Raw genomic sequence first — 15,970 nt, 5'->3', positions numbered from 1 at the left:
TCGACGCCTCGCTCGACCTCCGCGCTGGAGGTGCTCTTAGAGCATCTCCAAGGGTCCCTCTATTTTAGAGGGTCCTTCACTCTATTATAGAGTTGAAATATACAGTTTTTGAATTTTCATCTCCAACAATCAACTCTACATTTCCCTCTACAATAGAATATTCCTTTTTTATGCTCTTTAGTATTAAATTATTTTATCAATTCAATTATTATATATCATATATATTTATAAATAAATATATTTATATTCAATTAAATGTAATTAAAATTAAAATTGAAATATAAAATAATTTAAATTTTTTTTTAGAAAAATTAATTAATAAAGTGCTATATTTAAATATTATAGAACGATTAATTTATTTCAACAACATAAAAACTGAAATTACATAATACTCTTAGAATTAAACATTACACAATACTTAACAAAGCATCAATTACATGATAAAACTAACTAATTTTCTAAATTAGAAAACTCATCCCATATATGATCGACTAATGCATCACGAAGCGCAAAGTGAGCAACTATATCTTTGATTTTTTTATAGCGTCCAAGAAAATCTTGGAAATGGTTTGTTTCATTTGGCATTGTTTCAACATCTGGAATTGGCACTTCTCTTGCAATTTCAATTGGTGCAGACAGGTCACGTTCATCCTCAACAATCATATTGTGCATAATAATACACGCTTTCATTTTATTATCCAAATGTTTCTTTTGCCAGTAGCAAGCTGGATTTGCAACAATTGCAAATCGACTTTGAAGAACTCCGAATGCACGCTCCACATCTTTCCTACACGATTCCTGTCTCATTGCAAAAAACTTTGTTTTTTCACAGAGCGTGGCTCATGAAAAGTTTGTACAAGTGTGGACCACTTGGGATATATACCATCTGCTAAATAATAGCCCACATTATACTCTTTTCCTTGTATGACATAATGTGCGGGTGGAGTGATACCTCTAGCAATGTCACTGAAAAGATGAGATCTTTCCAACACATTAATATCATTATTGGATATTGGCATACCAAAGAATGCATGCCATATCCAAAGGTCATAATTAGCAACCATTTCAAGAATAATTGTTGGAGAGCCACTACGACCGGCATATGAGCCTGCCCAACCTGTTGGACAATTTTTTCACTTCCAATGCATACAATCAAGACTACCTAACATTCCTGGAAATTCACGTTGTTTACCAATATAAAGTAGTTTAGCAACATCACTAGCATTAGGAGATCTTAGATATTGATCAGAAAATATTTCCACAATTGCACGACAGAATTTCTTGACACATTTAATTGCAGTGGACTCACCAATATTTATGTACTCGTCAGTAGCATCTGCTGGTACCCCGTATGCCAATATTCGAAAGGCAGCTGTTATTTTTTGCAGTGTGGACAAGCCCCATCTTTCTGTGCAATCCATGCGTTGCTCGAAAAAACCATTATGATTTTTGACAGCATCAACAATACGGAGAAATAGACTTCGAGACATTCGAAAGCGTCTACGAAACATTCCTTCGTTTAATGTTGAATTTTCAGAAAAATAGTCGTTGAAGAGATGCTGAGCTGCTGCTTCTCGGTCACGATGGATTACCTTGTGACCAAGAACTGAACCTCCATGAATTTTTGTAGCATTTTGATATTCAGCCAGTTGAGCTACAATAAGATTGTTATTCAAAATATGTTGACCCATAAATTGATGTTCAACATCACACTCGTTGATTAATTGTTCAAGCTCATCATCAGATGAGCTTGAACTTGAATGAGAAAGTAGTGAAGAAGAACCAATATTATGATGATTCATATTTTTTAAAGCACTATTTTATGAGTGGAAGAGAAGAAATAGGTGTGGTGGTTATTGAAATCGTGTGTATGTCTTAAATAATAAAAAATTTCCAATACTATCTTATCTGAAAATCTTAAATATTGAATCGCCACCGTCCATTCAGATTTCATTAAATCTTCATCATCCACCTTATCACTCCCCTACTATACGAAAGGATTGATTTGACAACACCATTTGGTCCTACATGATATCAAATAATGCAGCTTGTGTCCTACATATCAATCTACAGTGTGTCATGCAGAAAAAGATAAAGCATCGATTCAATCAATCTCATGCAGAAAAAGATAAAGCATTTGGTCAAATAATGCAGCTTGTGTCCTACATATCAAATAATGCAGCTTCAATTCAACCACCATCGTCCAACTAGACTTCATTAAATCTACACCATTTATTATTTATACCTTATCAATAAATCATCCTCTATATATATGAGCTATTTTTTCTATTTTAGCACACAATAACCCTCTTCCTTCTTTTACCAACTTGTCTTTCTTTAGCTGTTATTTCATTTTCCATGGCTTCTTCTCGACAGCCTAAATACACAATTGATGAAGATAAACATCTTTGTCGTGTGTATTTGGAGATATCTCAAGATTCAGAAACGGGAATACTCCAAAGAAAAGAAAAATTTTTGGGATCGTGTTAGGGAGGTTTACAACGAGGAGAAACCCAATCCAAATATGTATACTCGAAGTTCAAGATCACTTGAAACTCGCATGCAGGTTATTTTGAGTTCGGTTTCAAAACTCAAAGGGTGTATACAACAAGTGGAATATCTAAATCCAAGTGGTTGTTCTGAAAATGATATTGTAAGTAGTAGTTATCTATATATTTTTTATAATTATTATTTGTCTTACTCATTATGCAGTTCACTCGTGCAAAAGAATTGATGGTGCTAGACACAAAATATGAGAAAGGCTTCAAGTTCGAGCATGTGTGGTCTATTATGAAAGATTATCAAAAGTTTGATTGTCCTTCACAAAACTCTCGACAACAAATGTCTGCATCTCAGTCAGATTCACTACCACAATCTCCTATCTCACTTGATGGATTGTCTAATTTTTCTATCAATTTAAGCGATGGTAGTGGCAGTGGTTCTGGATCGTCAGACCGTCCAGATGGTGTGAAAAAGACCAAAAACAAAAGAAAAAAAGGTGAAGATATGTCTAATTTTTTGAAAGTAATTGAACAAGGAAATAAACGAATTGGAGATTTAATGGAAAACTCATCAACCACAAAAGAGCAAATTTTGCAACTACAAATGCAGAAGATTGAAGCAAAAAACAAAGCTACTGAAGCAAAAAAACAAGCTATTGCATTCCAAATGTGGGAATCAGATAATAAAATTCTAATGATGGACACCGACAATATTTCTGATCCTGTTCGACGAGATTATTTCAAAAGTGAACAAGCAAAAATCATTTTTAAAAGACAACAACATTCAAGTCCATATGATGCTTTCAATATGTTTGTAGGAAATTTTCATGATTTTGGAGGATCAGGAAGCGACATTGGAGGATCTGGAAGCGATGTTGGAGGATCTGGAAGTGATCTTGGACCTTACTAGCATTTATTGTATTATTAGTTTAATGTTCTTGTATTTTTATGTGGTTGTAATTTTATGCTATTGTGTTTTTATGTTGTAATTTATGTTTAATTTATGTTTTCGTAATTTTATGTTAATATGCTTTTATATTATATTTCATGTTTTTGTATTTATAAATTTTATATAATATATTTTAAATATTATACTTATTTATGTTAATTTAAAAATATAAACAATATAGAGATTATTAAATTATATTTTACAGATTAAATCAAGCAAAGACAAGCATTTTCTAAAGATAAAAGAAAAAATAAGTATAATAAAACAACAAAAAAGAAAATGAAAAACAAAAAAAATATAGGGATATTTGTCGTAAAATACACGAACTTTCAACAAATTCTGATTTTTTTCCATAATCTTTAAAATTTGAAAAAAAATACACAACCTTTCGATATTTTCTGATTTTTCCCACGGGCATAAAACACTCTAAAATAGAAGTTGATTTTAGGACTTTTGACTTATGTTTTTTGAAACATAAGCGTGGGGGATAATAAAGGTGCCATAATAAAGCCGACGTACACGTTTAGGTATCAAAAAATCTAAGTCAAAAGCCCAAAAATCAATTTCTATTTGAGAGTATTTTATGCCCATGGGAAAAATCAGAAAAAATTGAAAAGTTGTGTATTTTTTTTCAAATTTTAAAGATTATGGGAAAAACCAGAATTTGTTGAAAGTTCGTGTATTTTACGGCAAATATCCCAAAAAAATATATATATACCGGATGAACAGTGCCCGCCATATCAAGCGGTGCACTGTTCACCAACTCTATTTTAAAGTGCCGTCCAGGAGATTGTTGGAGAAAGCTGTCACGCCAAATTAGAGTTCAACGCCACAATACCGCCTCCCTTGGAGTTGCTCTTAGTATTATGCATGCAATAATCAAAGGTTAATGGTAGATACTATCTAGAAACAATGGTGTCAAATGGCCACATTGAACATGCAAACACAATATTTGGCCACTAATTGAAAAAACACAAATTATGGCCATTAATTAAGCAATATGCCTAATATACCCCTAATTGGGCGGACTGGGTAGGGTCAGGAGCGCGGGTCGCGTGCCGGGTAGGATCAGGCACGCGGGTCGCGTTAGGCACTTATGGCACTATTAGTGCCATAAGTGCCAACGAAATTTTTTTTTACTCCCCCTGCCCTGTCTACCCCCCCAGACCCCCGACCCCACCCACCCCCAAGCCAAAAGGAACTTTTTAAACACTTCCCCTAGGGTTTAGATATTCCATTTAGGGTTTAGATTATCCATTTAGAGTTTAGATGATGCTGTTGTTTCTATATTTGTTCTGCATGTTTGGCACTTATGGCACTAATAGTGCCATAAGTGCTAAAAAGACCATTTTACTTTATTTTATTTTGGATTTTCGTTGGCACTTATGGCACTATTAGTGCCATAAAATAAAATAACAAAAGTAAAATTTGATTTATTTTTATCTAGGGGGAGTAAATTTTTTTTTGTTTTTGGCTTGGGGGTGGGTGGGGTCGGGGGTCTGGGGGGGTAGACAGGGCAGGGTGAGTAAAAAAAAATTCGGTAGCATTTATGGCACTAATAGTGCCATAAGTGCCTAACCCGACCCGCGTGCCTGATCCTACCCGGCACGCTGGCACGCACCCGTCGTGCGGTGCGGACAAAATACCTGTGTAAGCCCAGTACGGACAATACACGCTCCTACTTCTCACGATAAGAACTTAGTCTTAGCGGTAAGCGCAGGGTCGAATCCCACAGGGAGTGAGGAACCACTTTGTTCTCCTACGACAAACTGAGGTGTCACAATTCTCAATCTGTATACTCTGCACAAGAAATAACAAGATCAATAATAACAAAGGGGTGAGGTTATTCGGTTAGGTCATAACTGTTGTTAACATTCGTTTCGGTCATAGGCACACTGATGATCCGTTTATGATCCATGCAAACCCGAGGCGTGGCCCAAAGACATCGGGGCGTTTCACGGGATTACACTTCGCATATAGGATGGTTGATCTCATTGTGGTCACTTGGTCCGAAGGTCACACAATCCCCGGTCACAAGGCAGTGCTTCACTCCTCCTTAGATAGTAGTCATACCCGTTACTCACCAAGTATGACCCTCATCAACCTTCTCTCCTGAGGTCCCCAACTCCACACTAGAGTGACACATGCCTCCTGGACTCAACTATTTCCGGCCTTGTCGACCGACCAGTCATAGACATGCTACGGCGCCGAGATTGCTTTCCTCGTTTGATAACCATGGCTTTACGCCTCGTCACAGTTGATGGATAGTCTCTAGAGAAGCCCAAGATTGAGGAAGGACAGTGTATCCCATCAATCCTTTCCCCACCTTCCGGATCTACAACGCCTTTTGTTGACGCTGCTCAGCTACTCGGTCTTGGGTATACCGGTTGTCACGCCCTGGTATACCCTGGCCTTTGCTTGACACGGACAGCATTTTACCGAACGAGGGTCTCCCGTTAAGCCCCTACTGTCCATGGTTTGGCACAGATCCGTCTGGAACCACGAGACTCAACCGAAAGAACAAATGCCTCACGAATGTTTACATGTTAACAACAATTATTTCCACCCCTAAAACCTCACCTAAAGGATTACTCACACATAATAAAATTCATAGATGCAAAAAGAATTAAACTCATGATTAAGCGAAATGAAATACTGAAATAGATAAAATAATACCTAGGCTTCAAGCCTTCGAACTTGTCCAAAAGTAACAACACTACGGAATTGAAGTACGGAAATGTCAAGTGTTTTGAATGCCACACGCGGCGAATAAAAACAATAACTGAGGAAAAGTAAAATGTTCGGGGTGCCAAGAACTTGTGCACGCTGCACGCTGTTGATCTTTTATACTGCCGAATGGTAGAGGCCCTAACCCTAGCTGCGCCGGTTCCAAATCTTCGCCGGGATCTTCTTTCCTTAATTAGCCCAATCATTGATTGATCCGATTGAAGATAGTTTCCAACTGCATGCTGAAGTCAACCTTCCCCATTCTCCAGATGCTTCCAGTTCCTTCCGCATTCTTCTACATCCTTCCATCAAACCTTTGGGATTTACTTTCCTTTCTCGGCTTCGGCTGTCTGCTTCTTCTGGTAGCGGTCAGACGGATTGCTCTTATCGGTGTGGCTTATACCAGGTTGCTCCAGGTTCCCATGCCCCAAGTTGAATTGGAGAGGTACTTGTTGGCCGAAGCTCCATGCTGGCAAACATGATTTGGCAATCTGGACTCGGTAATGCCCATTCTGACCGCATTTCTTCCGTTTCCGCTCTACTGATCTTCCTTCCTCCACGACTTTGTTTTCCCCCTGGACAGACCTGAACTGACACAAATAAAGGAAAAAAGAGGGCCAAATGGCCCAAAAGTCGAAGACGCATCACACCTACACACTTAAAGCATACTTGTCCTCAAGTATGTAGGTGGATTCACAGAAGACACGGACGAAAAGGGGTGAAAGAAAAGAAATAAAACTAAGAGACACGAAACTTGCATATATTTCAGGATCAGATCATACCAACATGCATCATTCAGTTCAGTCAAACCACAAACCAGAGTAATGATTATGCATAAAGTGTGATGGTAGTCTCTCTTCTCGCTCAAGCATCGGGCTAAGTGTTTACACTCATAATTTGCTGTGCTAGTTCCTCTAAGAATTTGATCGAAGACTACAAGTTAAGCACACTAGTATGACTCATCAAAGGGTCTTTGTTGGGTTGTAATGGGGTATACGGAGCTAAGGTGGGGTATATATGGTTCAGTAGCTAATTTCAGTATCACCCTTACTCAGCATACACGTTCAGTACAGTTACAACCAACCCTCTATTCCCCGCTCTCAATGCGGCTCATCTTTTCTTTGATTCTTTGGGGCAGTAATTTCACTTATAAATTTTTTTTTGTGCCCAGATTTTCTTTCTTCTTTTCCAGTTCCTTATTTACCATTTCATGCACTTCAACAATTCTTTCTCCTAGATATAGCAATAGAACAGTTCAAGAAAGAATGAATTTGGCTCAAATTGGCATACAAGGGTTTCTTTTCATATTAATCCACAAAGAAGAATCTGGGGCCCTAAGTCAAAGAATCATGCCCAAATCACACAAGTCATGTACTAGCAAAATTTAGTCCTCAAACAAAGTCAAGATTTCCTAGCCACAGCAAATTCTCACCACAAGCATGTATTTTTCAATTGGGCCCTGATCTCACCGGTGGGGTATTCTCAATATCCTCACAACTACCATCATGCATTTCATACTCAATCCACCAATCATACCAGAATAGAAATCAGCATGCACAATCTTTCACCATCAACAATGCAAGTGGACTCGACTCTAACACAGACAAAACAGACGCTAGAACAAGAAAAAGCAAAAGATAAAATAAAACCTAACCTAAGAGTTCAGGGGAAAGTACTTAGTCATTTTGGTCGGAGGATCTCGCCTCCACAGCCATCATTTCTTTGATTTCCTTAAAGCAAGCTTCCATCGCTTTGAATCCTTCTTCCACAGTATCCCTCAGCGTGGCCACTTCTCCTCCCAACATTATCAGCTCGTCCTTGACTTCCTTCAGTTCGGTCATCAGCTTGATAATCTCGCCACTCATTTGGCGAGACGTTTCCCTGTTCCTGTGCAATCTTCGGTTCAGGGCGAACTGAGCTGCCTTCTGGTTGGACCAAACGGTAGTCTCCTCCTTCATCCATCTCAACAATCCGCCACCGCACAAGCCTCCCGATATCAAAGAGTCGGGTTTCTGCCACAGCCGCCTCGTCTGGGGCTTTCTCGTCGAAACCAGCAAGCTTCTTCGCCAAGAGGGTCACCAGTGGGCATAGGGAGAGATACTTGTTGGTATGGGTTACCCCATACTGAAATTGCAGTGCAGCGGCGAACCCAAAGTTCACCCTCTTTCTCTCCACCATGCACCAAAGAACAAAAAGCTCTTGCTGCGTGACGACGTTGGATCCCTCAATCCGGCCATAGATGTTATAGGCCAACCAACGATGGCAAATCTGCAAGGCTGGGTCGCGGAGTTCGTTGGATTTGCTAATATTCTTCACATACCTGGTCCCTGTTGAGAGTTGGGACCAGTACTGGTCAATCTGACTACGCCACTCCGGTGGGGCCATGGTCTCGGCTTGCCTGTACTCATCATCATACACCTCCTTGTCCTCTATTACTCCCAGGTGGATGTTCAAGTCGTTGATGGACAGAGGGAACATCTTTCCCCGCAATTGGAAGCGGAGGGTACCTGGTGTTTCAATCGAGTAATTTCCCTTTGGTTTGAATTCCACCGTGCTCATGAACTCCTCCGACAGGTTCTTGAATGCCAACACATTCCACTTCAGAATCTTTCCCCAACCAATGTTCTTGAAATATCCCTCCACCCGCTCTTTTATTCCGAAATTCTCCAACACTTCAGTCACCAGAAAATACCAAGGTGTGATCTCCCGGCTTTTTAAGACGACATACCTCTCACTGTCTCTTGGTATGACTGTTTCCGTAGTGCTGAGTCGCACTACTCCCTTGCGCTTGGCGCCCTTGGGTTTTGAGGTGAGTGTGCTCGTCACCGGCTTAGCAGGGGCGATCACATCCTCTGAGTTGGAGCTTTCAACCGTCTCGGTTCTCTCTGGATCTACTTCCATTGGCTCTTCCATCTCCTTGGCCTTCCCTTTTTCGACTGCAGTGGGTTTCCGTGGCTTCTTGCTCTGTGCAGCTCTGATTCGGGTCTTACTGCCTGCCTGCGTCGGTTTGGCCTTGACTGGTAGTGGGGGTTTTGCAACATCTAGCTTTCTCTTTACTCCAGGTCTCTTGCCCTGGGGTGTTGGGATTTCCACTTCCTTCTCTTGAATTGCCTCAACTTCCTCTGCTTCATCAGCCTCCTCCTCATCCACCTTCTCTTCCTCGCTCTTCTCCTCCTCCGCTTCTTCTTGTTCTTCCTCTTTCGTATCCTCGGAAGCTGTCCTTCCTTCCTGCATGGAGGTTTCCGGGATTTGTGGTTGCGGTTGAGTTTGAACAGGTGGTGGTGCGACAGTTGATCGCGCCGGAGTTGCTTTGCTCTCCTGTCCCTTCCTTGATTTCTTCACAAGAGGGGTGAGCTCGGGCTCTCCTTCTCCCGGTTGAGTTGCCTCAGCGGCTGTTTTTGCTACTTCTTGCTCCTCTTGTTGAAGGACTTCGGCACGCCCTCTGTCTTCGGGTTGGATTTTCAGCAAAGGATCTTCAGTGATTTTGGTGGAGGTTTCCTCCGAAGCGCTTCTTCTTGTGGTGCGCTTTGGAGGTGGAAGTTTTGTGCTTTTCTTCTTTGGTGGTTGGGTGTTTCCGGAGCCTGCTCCTTTGGTCTTCGCCATTGTGATTTGCAGAGCTCAAGAAGATTTAGGATTTGTGCGGAAGTTTTGGATTTTGTGGAATTTTCGGAGGCGAGGTTGGTCTTTAAGAAGGGTGATCGGTAATTATGGAAATTTAGGGTTTGAGGTGAGTGGTGATCGTGGTGTAGCGGTTATCGGAGGTTAGGGTTTGTGGGGGAGAAAATCGTGGGTTGAGGCCTTGAAGAAGGTAAGTGTGACGGTTATGGCAGAAAAAGCATTTTTAAGGAAATAAAAATCATGGCCAAAATTTGAAATTCAAAATTTCTGCGGAAACCGAAGGGTTGCAGTCACATCGCCGCCTGCCCCTGACACGCTTGCGTCATTTCCCTGCGTAAGCCCTCTCCCAGACCGTTCCAAACCCTAGCTCTCCACCTACACACTTTGCAACGCAAAGTGGGCTCGGATCAACCTCTGGGCCTCTTTCCCATTATCTCGGCCCGACTTACCTGCGCGTTAGTGCGTCCAAACAAAACAAACAAACTTAAAAGAAAAGAAAAGAAAATTCGGTATAGACCATACCGAAGTCGCCACTCTGGGTTGCCTCCCAGCAAGCGCTCTTGTTTCTCGTCTTGAGCTCGACCTTCCTTCAATCTTCACTCGTACTCAGGGTCGAGAAGGTAGCATTCCTCCTTCTCCTTTTCTATTTCAGCAAGCTCGTGATAGGGCTTAAGGCGGTGCCCATTCACCACGAACGTATCAACTCCATTGTGATCATATACTTCAATGCTTCCGTTTGAAAAGATTTCTTTGATCACGAATGGTCCTGACCATTTTGAGCGAAGTTTTCCAGCCATCATCTTGAAGCGCGAGTTGAAGAGTAGGACCTTCTGTCCCACTAAGAATTCCTTCTTCCTGATCTTGGCATCATGGATCCTTCTGGTTCGCTCCTTATAGAGCACCGCGTTGTCGTAAGCCTCCAACCGCAGTTCCTCCAACTCACTCAGTTGCAGTTTCCTTGTTTCTCCAGCTAGGGTCATACTGAGGTTGATTTGCTTGATTGCCCAGTACGCCTTGTGTTCAATTTCCACGGGCAAGTGACATCTTTTGCCATAGAGTAGGCGGAACGGGGACATTCCAATGGGTGTCTTGAAAGCAGTTCTGTATGCCCATAACGCATCTCCCAAATGATCACTCCAGTCCTTACGGTTGGGGTGCACCACCTTTTCCAAGATGCTCTTTATCTCCCTATTGGAAATCTCGGCCTGACCATTTGCTTGGGGGTGATATGCAGTGGTGACCTTGTGTGTCACCCCCATCTTCTTGGTTAGCGTTCTGATAATGGCATTACAGAAATGAGACCCTTGGTCACTGATTAGAATTTTGGGTATACCATATCTCCCGAACACTTGCTCCTTCAGGAAACCTGCCACGGTATGGGCATCATTACCTGCGGTTGCCTTGGCTTCAACCCACTTTGATACGTAATCTACTGCCACCAGAATGTATTCGTAGTTCCTTGACTTTGGGAAGGGTCCCATAAAGTCAATCCCCCAAACGTCGAAAACTTCGACCGGCATGATCGGAACTTGTGGCATTTCATCCCTTGCGGTGATTCCTCCAGTCATCTGGCACTTCGGGCAGCTCTGCTACCCATTTCCTTGCATCCGCAAATATGGTGGGCCAGTAGAATCCACTCTCCAAAATTCTGTGGGCTGTGCGCTTTCCTCCAAAATGTCCGCTATTTGCTGTTCCATGACACATGTCCAAAATTTGGGCATGCTCATCCTCAGGTATGCATCTCCGTATGACTTGATCTGCTCCAGTCTTCCAGAGATATGGATCCTCCCAATGGTAGTATCGTGCTTGCGCGAGTAACTTCCGTTGTTCGAATCTTGTCAATCCTGAGGGTAACTCCTTAGTAACCAGATAGTTAGCTATATCCGCATACCAGGGCTCCTGCTTGGTCAGAGCATACAATTCTTCTTCTTCCTCTAGGATGCTTATGGAATATAGCTTCTCGTCTGGAAAGGTATCGGTAATGGGCATACCGTCATCCTCTTCCAATTGTAACCTGCTCAGATGATCTGCTACGAGGTTTGCAGCCCCTTTCTTGTCCCTTATCTCTATATTGAACTCTTGTAATAGCAAGATCCACCTGATGAGTCGAGGTTTGGATTCCTTTTGGCCATCAAATACTTCAACGCGGCATGATCCGTGTAGACCACCGCTTTCGTTCCTAAAAGATAGGAGCGAAACTTCTCTATTGCAAACACCACCGCCAGGAGTTCTTTCTCAGTGGTGGTGTAGCTGCACTGTGCTGGATTCAGTGTTTTGGATGCGTAGTAGATTACGCAACTCTCCTTGCCTTTCTTCTGTCCCAGTACTGCTCCAACGGCGTGGTTGCTGGCATCGCACATGATCTCGAACGGTGTGCCCCACACTGGTGGTTGAATGATGGGAGCCGATACCAACTTGTTTCTCAAAATTGTGAATGCCTCCTTACAATCATCATCAAACTCAAACGGCACATCTTGTTGAAGGAGTCTGGTCATGGGTTGGGCAATCTTGGCAAAATCTTTGATAAATCGCCGGTAGAAACCTGCATGTCCCAGGAATGCCCGTATGTGCTTTACTGTTGTCGGGTAGGGCAATTTGGCGATGGAATCGACTTTCGCCTTGTCCACTTCAATCCCTCTTTCTGATATCACGTGCCCAAGCACTATTCCTTCTCTTACCATGAGATGGCATTTTTCATAATTGAGGACCAAGCTTTTCTCCACACATCTTTTCAAGACAAGCTCTAGATGCTTCAAACATGTGTCGAAAGAACTACCATATACGGTGAAGTCGTCCATGAAGACTTCAATGCAATTCTCCAATAGATCGGAGAAGATGCTCATCATACACCGTTGAAATGTTCCCGGTGCGTTGCAGAGTCCGAACGGCATTCTCCGGTATGCGAATGTTCCAAATACGCAGGTGAAAGTAGTTTTCTCCTGGTCTTCATGTGCCACAAAAATTTGCATATATCCAGAATATCCGTCTAGAAAGCAGTAATAGGCATTACCGGCCAATCTCTCTAACATCTGGTCGATAAAGGGTAGTGGGAAGTGGTCCTTCCTGGTAGCATCATTCAGCTTCCGGTAGTCAATGCAAACTCTCCATCCAGTTTGTAATCGAGTAGGCACAAGCTCGCCTTGATCGTTCTCCACAACCTGTATCCCTGATTTCTTCGGTACGACATGGACTGGGCTCACCCATTGACTATCAGATATGGGATAGATGATTCCCAATTCCAATAGCTTAAGAATTTCTTTTAGTACCACTTCCTTCATGACCGGGTTCATCTTCCTTTGAGAATCTCGAACGGGTTTGGCTCCCTCTTCGAGGTATATATGGTGCATGCATTCCGTAGGGCTGATGCCTTTGATATCGGCTAAGGTCCAGCCGATGGCTTCCCTGTTCTCCCGTAATACTCTGACCAATCGCTCTTGCTGTACGACAGTTAGATCAGAACTGATGATGACTGGTAGCGTCTCTTCTGGTCCCAGATAAGCATATTGTAAATGCTTAGGTAATTGTTTGAGCTCCAAAACGGGTGCTTTCTGGATTGAAGGTAGCAGCTTTTCGTTCTGCCCATACCGAGCCAATAACTCCGGTTTGCTTGTCTCTGCTCCTCCGGCTAGATAGACTTCCTGGATTAATCCCTTGATCTTCTGGTCCACCTCCACCTCGGCTTCCAAAGTGCTTTCTTTGAGGGAGTAGAGCTCCATGATAGCTTCCTTCATTTCATCGTCCTCCATATGCTCGGCATCCCGATCCGTTAGACCATACTGAATTACCTTCTCTGTGGTATCCCTGGAACCGAAAGTGATTCCTTGTTCTTGCACCAAAGGTTCGAGTACATCGATCATGTCCACCGTCTCCATTGCTTGTTTCCTCTTCATGGTCTCATAGATATTGAATTCCACTTGAACTCCGTCAAACTCACATGTTAAGATTCCGGTTTTCATATCGATCTTGGTTCCGGCGGTCATCATGAACGGCCTCCCCAATAGTATGGCATTCTCTCCAGTTTCAGGTCCGGTATCTAGAACATAGAAGTCTGCTGGGAAAATCAAATCCCCAACCTTGATCAGCACGTCTTCCACTACTCCTTCAGGGTAAGCGTTGGACCTGTCAGCCAACTGTATGACCACACGGGTGTTCCTCATCTCGCCAATATTCAGTCTCTTGTATACAGCCAATGGCATCACATTAATGGAGGCTCCCAGATCCATCATCGCCTTATCCATGTTGGTTCCTCCTATGTTGCATGGAATAGTGAACATCCCTGGATCCTTTCGCTTAGTGGGGAGCTTCCGTTGGATCACCGCCGAGACACTTTCTCCCATTACGTAGCGGACCTCTTCCTCCATTTTGACTTTTCTTGAACAGAGGTCTTTCAAGAATTTAGCATATTTAGGAATTTGCCTGATGGCATCGAGTAAAGGTACGCTCAACTCAACCTTTTGAAACATCTTCATCATTTCACTTGCTTCTTTCTCTCTTGCTTTCTGTTTCAGGCGTCCTTGGTAAGGTGCTTCGGTTGGGTTGCTACCTCCAGCTTGTTCATCAGTTGGACCTTTTCCGTTCTTATTCCAGCCTCCTCGAAGCAATTCAGCCTCCGCTAATAATTCTTCCTCCTTTTCTTCCCCCTCAGGAAATTCGGTTATCACCACTTGGGCATGCTCTCTGGGGTTGATTCCCATGGCTGGAAGTTTACCAGCGTTCTCCTCTAGTTTGGCCACTGCTTTAGTCAAATGACTAATTTGCTGGTTAGTTTGGTTCATGCCGGCTCGAATTTCATTGCGAAACTTCTCGCTTTCCTTAGCCATGCTTTCAATTGCTTCCTCCCAAGGTGCTCTCCGATGTGGGGGTTGGTAAGGAGGTTGTTGCTGGTTCTGGTTGTGGTGTTGAGGTGGTCCTAACTGGTACTGTTGTTGATGTTGGTTCTGATTATACTGAGGACGTTGCATTGGTACGCCCATATTGTTCTGCTGCTGGGGCTGACCATCTTGCTTCCACCGAAAGTTGGGGTGATCCCTCCACCCAGGATTGTAAGTATTTGCATAGGGATCGTACTTTCGTGGATTCCCATCATGTCCTCCGATGGCATTGACATCAACAATATCTTCACCAAAATTTGGACAATTTTCAGATTGGTGTCCAGTGGCATCGCAAAGGCCACACTGGCGAATCTTCTTCGGTATAGTTAAACCCGACAGAAGTTCTTTGAGTTCATTCATGCTCTTCTCCATCGTTTTCTCCAAATTAGACATCTCCCCCTTTTCTTCAGCTTTCCTTGGCTTCTCCAGATTCCTTTCATGCCCTTCATCACGCGATTCCTCTGCCATGGTGCCCAACAGTTGGAAGACTTCCAACGGGGTTTTGCTCATCAATGACCCATTACAAGCTGCTAGTACCAGACTGCGATCATTCCTCCGCATGCCCTTTACAAAACTCTCCACCTGATCTTTTGGGGAGATCTGGTGATGGGGGCAATTGCTTAACATTCTCTTGAATCTCGTCCAGTATTCGTAGAAGGATTCTAGCCCATCTTGCCTGATGCTGCGGATATCCCATCGCATCCGCTCCACTCGTGCTGCTGGGAAGAATTCTTCCAAGAAGGCCTGTTGCAGTTGTGCCCATGTAGTGACACTCCCCTCTGGTAGGTCATACAGCCATCTTCTTGCATTGTCCACCAAGGTAAAAGGGAAAAGTATTAACTTGACATACTCTTGCTGCTCGTCATTTGATTGGTGCATGATTGTCATCTCAAAATCTTGGAGATGAGTATGAGGATCATCTCCTTGATATCCATTGAACTTCGGTAAGATCTGAAGCAATGATGGCTTCATGTCATACCGACGAGGTGCGAACGGATTGGCGGGTAAAGTGATTCCGTTCGGCCTCAAGTTGAGGTTAGTTGGATATGCCAACTGTCTGAGGGTCTGCTCCGGTACGACATCTGCTTGTTCGGCTTCTGCCATAGCTTCGCGTCTCGCTATTCGTGCTTCTGCGCGTAGTCGTCTTTCTGTTCGATCAATATCGGGGTCAAACACCAATGCTCTTACAGCTCTACGAGTTCCACGCATACACCAGTAGCGGAAGATGGAATGAGGAGAGAACAAAATTGCTGCGCGTCACTCCCCGGCAACGGCGCCAATTTTGGCACGCACCCGTCGTGCGG

The 15,970-nt window shown here is 43.0% G+C and overlaps 1 protein-coding gene and 1 pseudogene across 1 annotated transcript; one reads left to right on the top strand and one right to left on the bottom strand.

Annotated features, from left to right (window-relative positions):
• Nucleotides 1-337: 337 nt before the first annotated feature.
• Nucleotides 338-1,802, bottom strand: LOC131007960 (uncharacterized; annotated as a pseudogene).
• Nucleotides 1,803-2,392: 590 nt separating this feature from the next.
• LOC131007959 (uncharacterized) lies at nucleotides 2,393-3,411 on the top strand. The gene is made up of 2 exons (XM_057934868.1): nucleotides 2,393-2,566; nucleotides 2,713-3,411. The coding sequence occupies exons 1-2, from the start codon at nucleotides 2,393-2,395 to the stop codon at nucleotides 3,409-3,411; spliced, it is 873 nt and encodes a 290-aa protein (XP_057790851.1).
• Nucleotides 3,412-15,970: the final 12,559 nt, after the last annotated feature.

This window comes from Salvia miltiorrhiza, chromosome 2 (genome assembly GCF_028751815.1).
Source record: "Salvia miltiorrhiza cultivar Shanhuang (shh) chromosome 2, IMPLAD_Smil_shh, whole genome shotgun sequence".
Classification (NCBI taxonomy): Eukaryota; Viridiplantae; Streptophyta; class Magnoliopsida; order Lamiales; family Lamiaceae; genus Salvia; species Salvia miltiorrhiza.
This window is presented reverse-complemented; position numbering and strand designations above follow the sequence as displayed.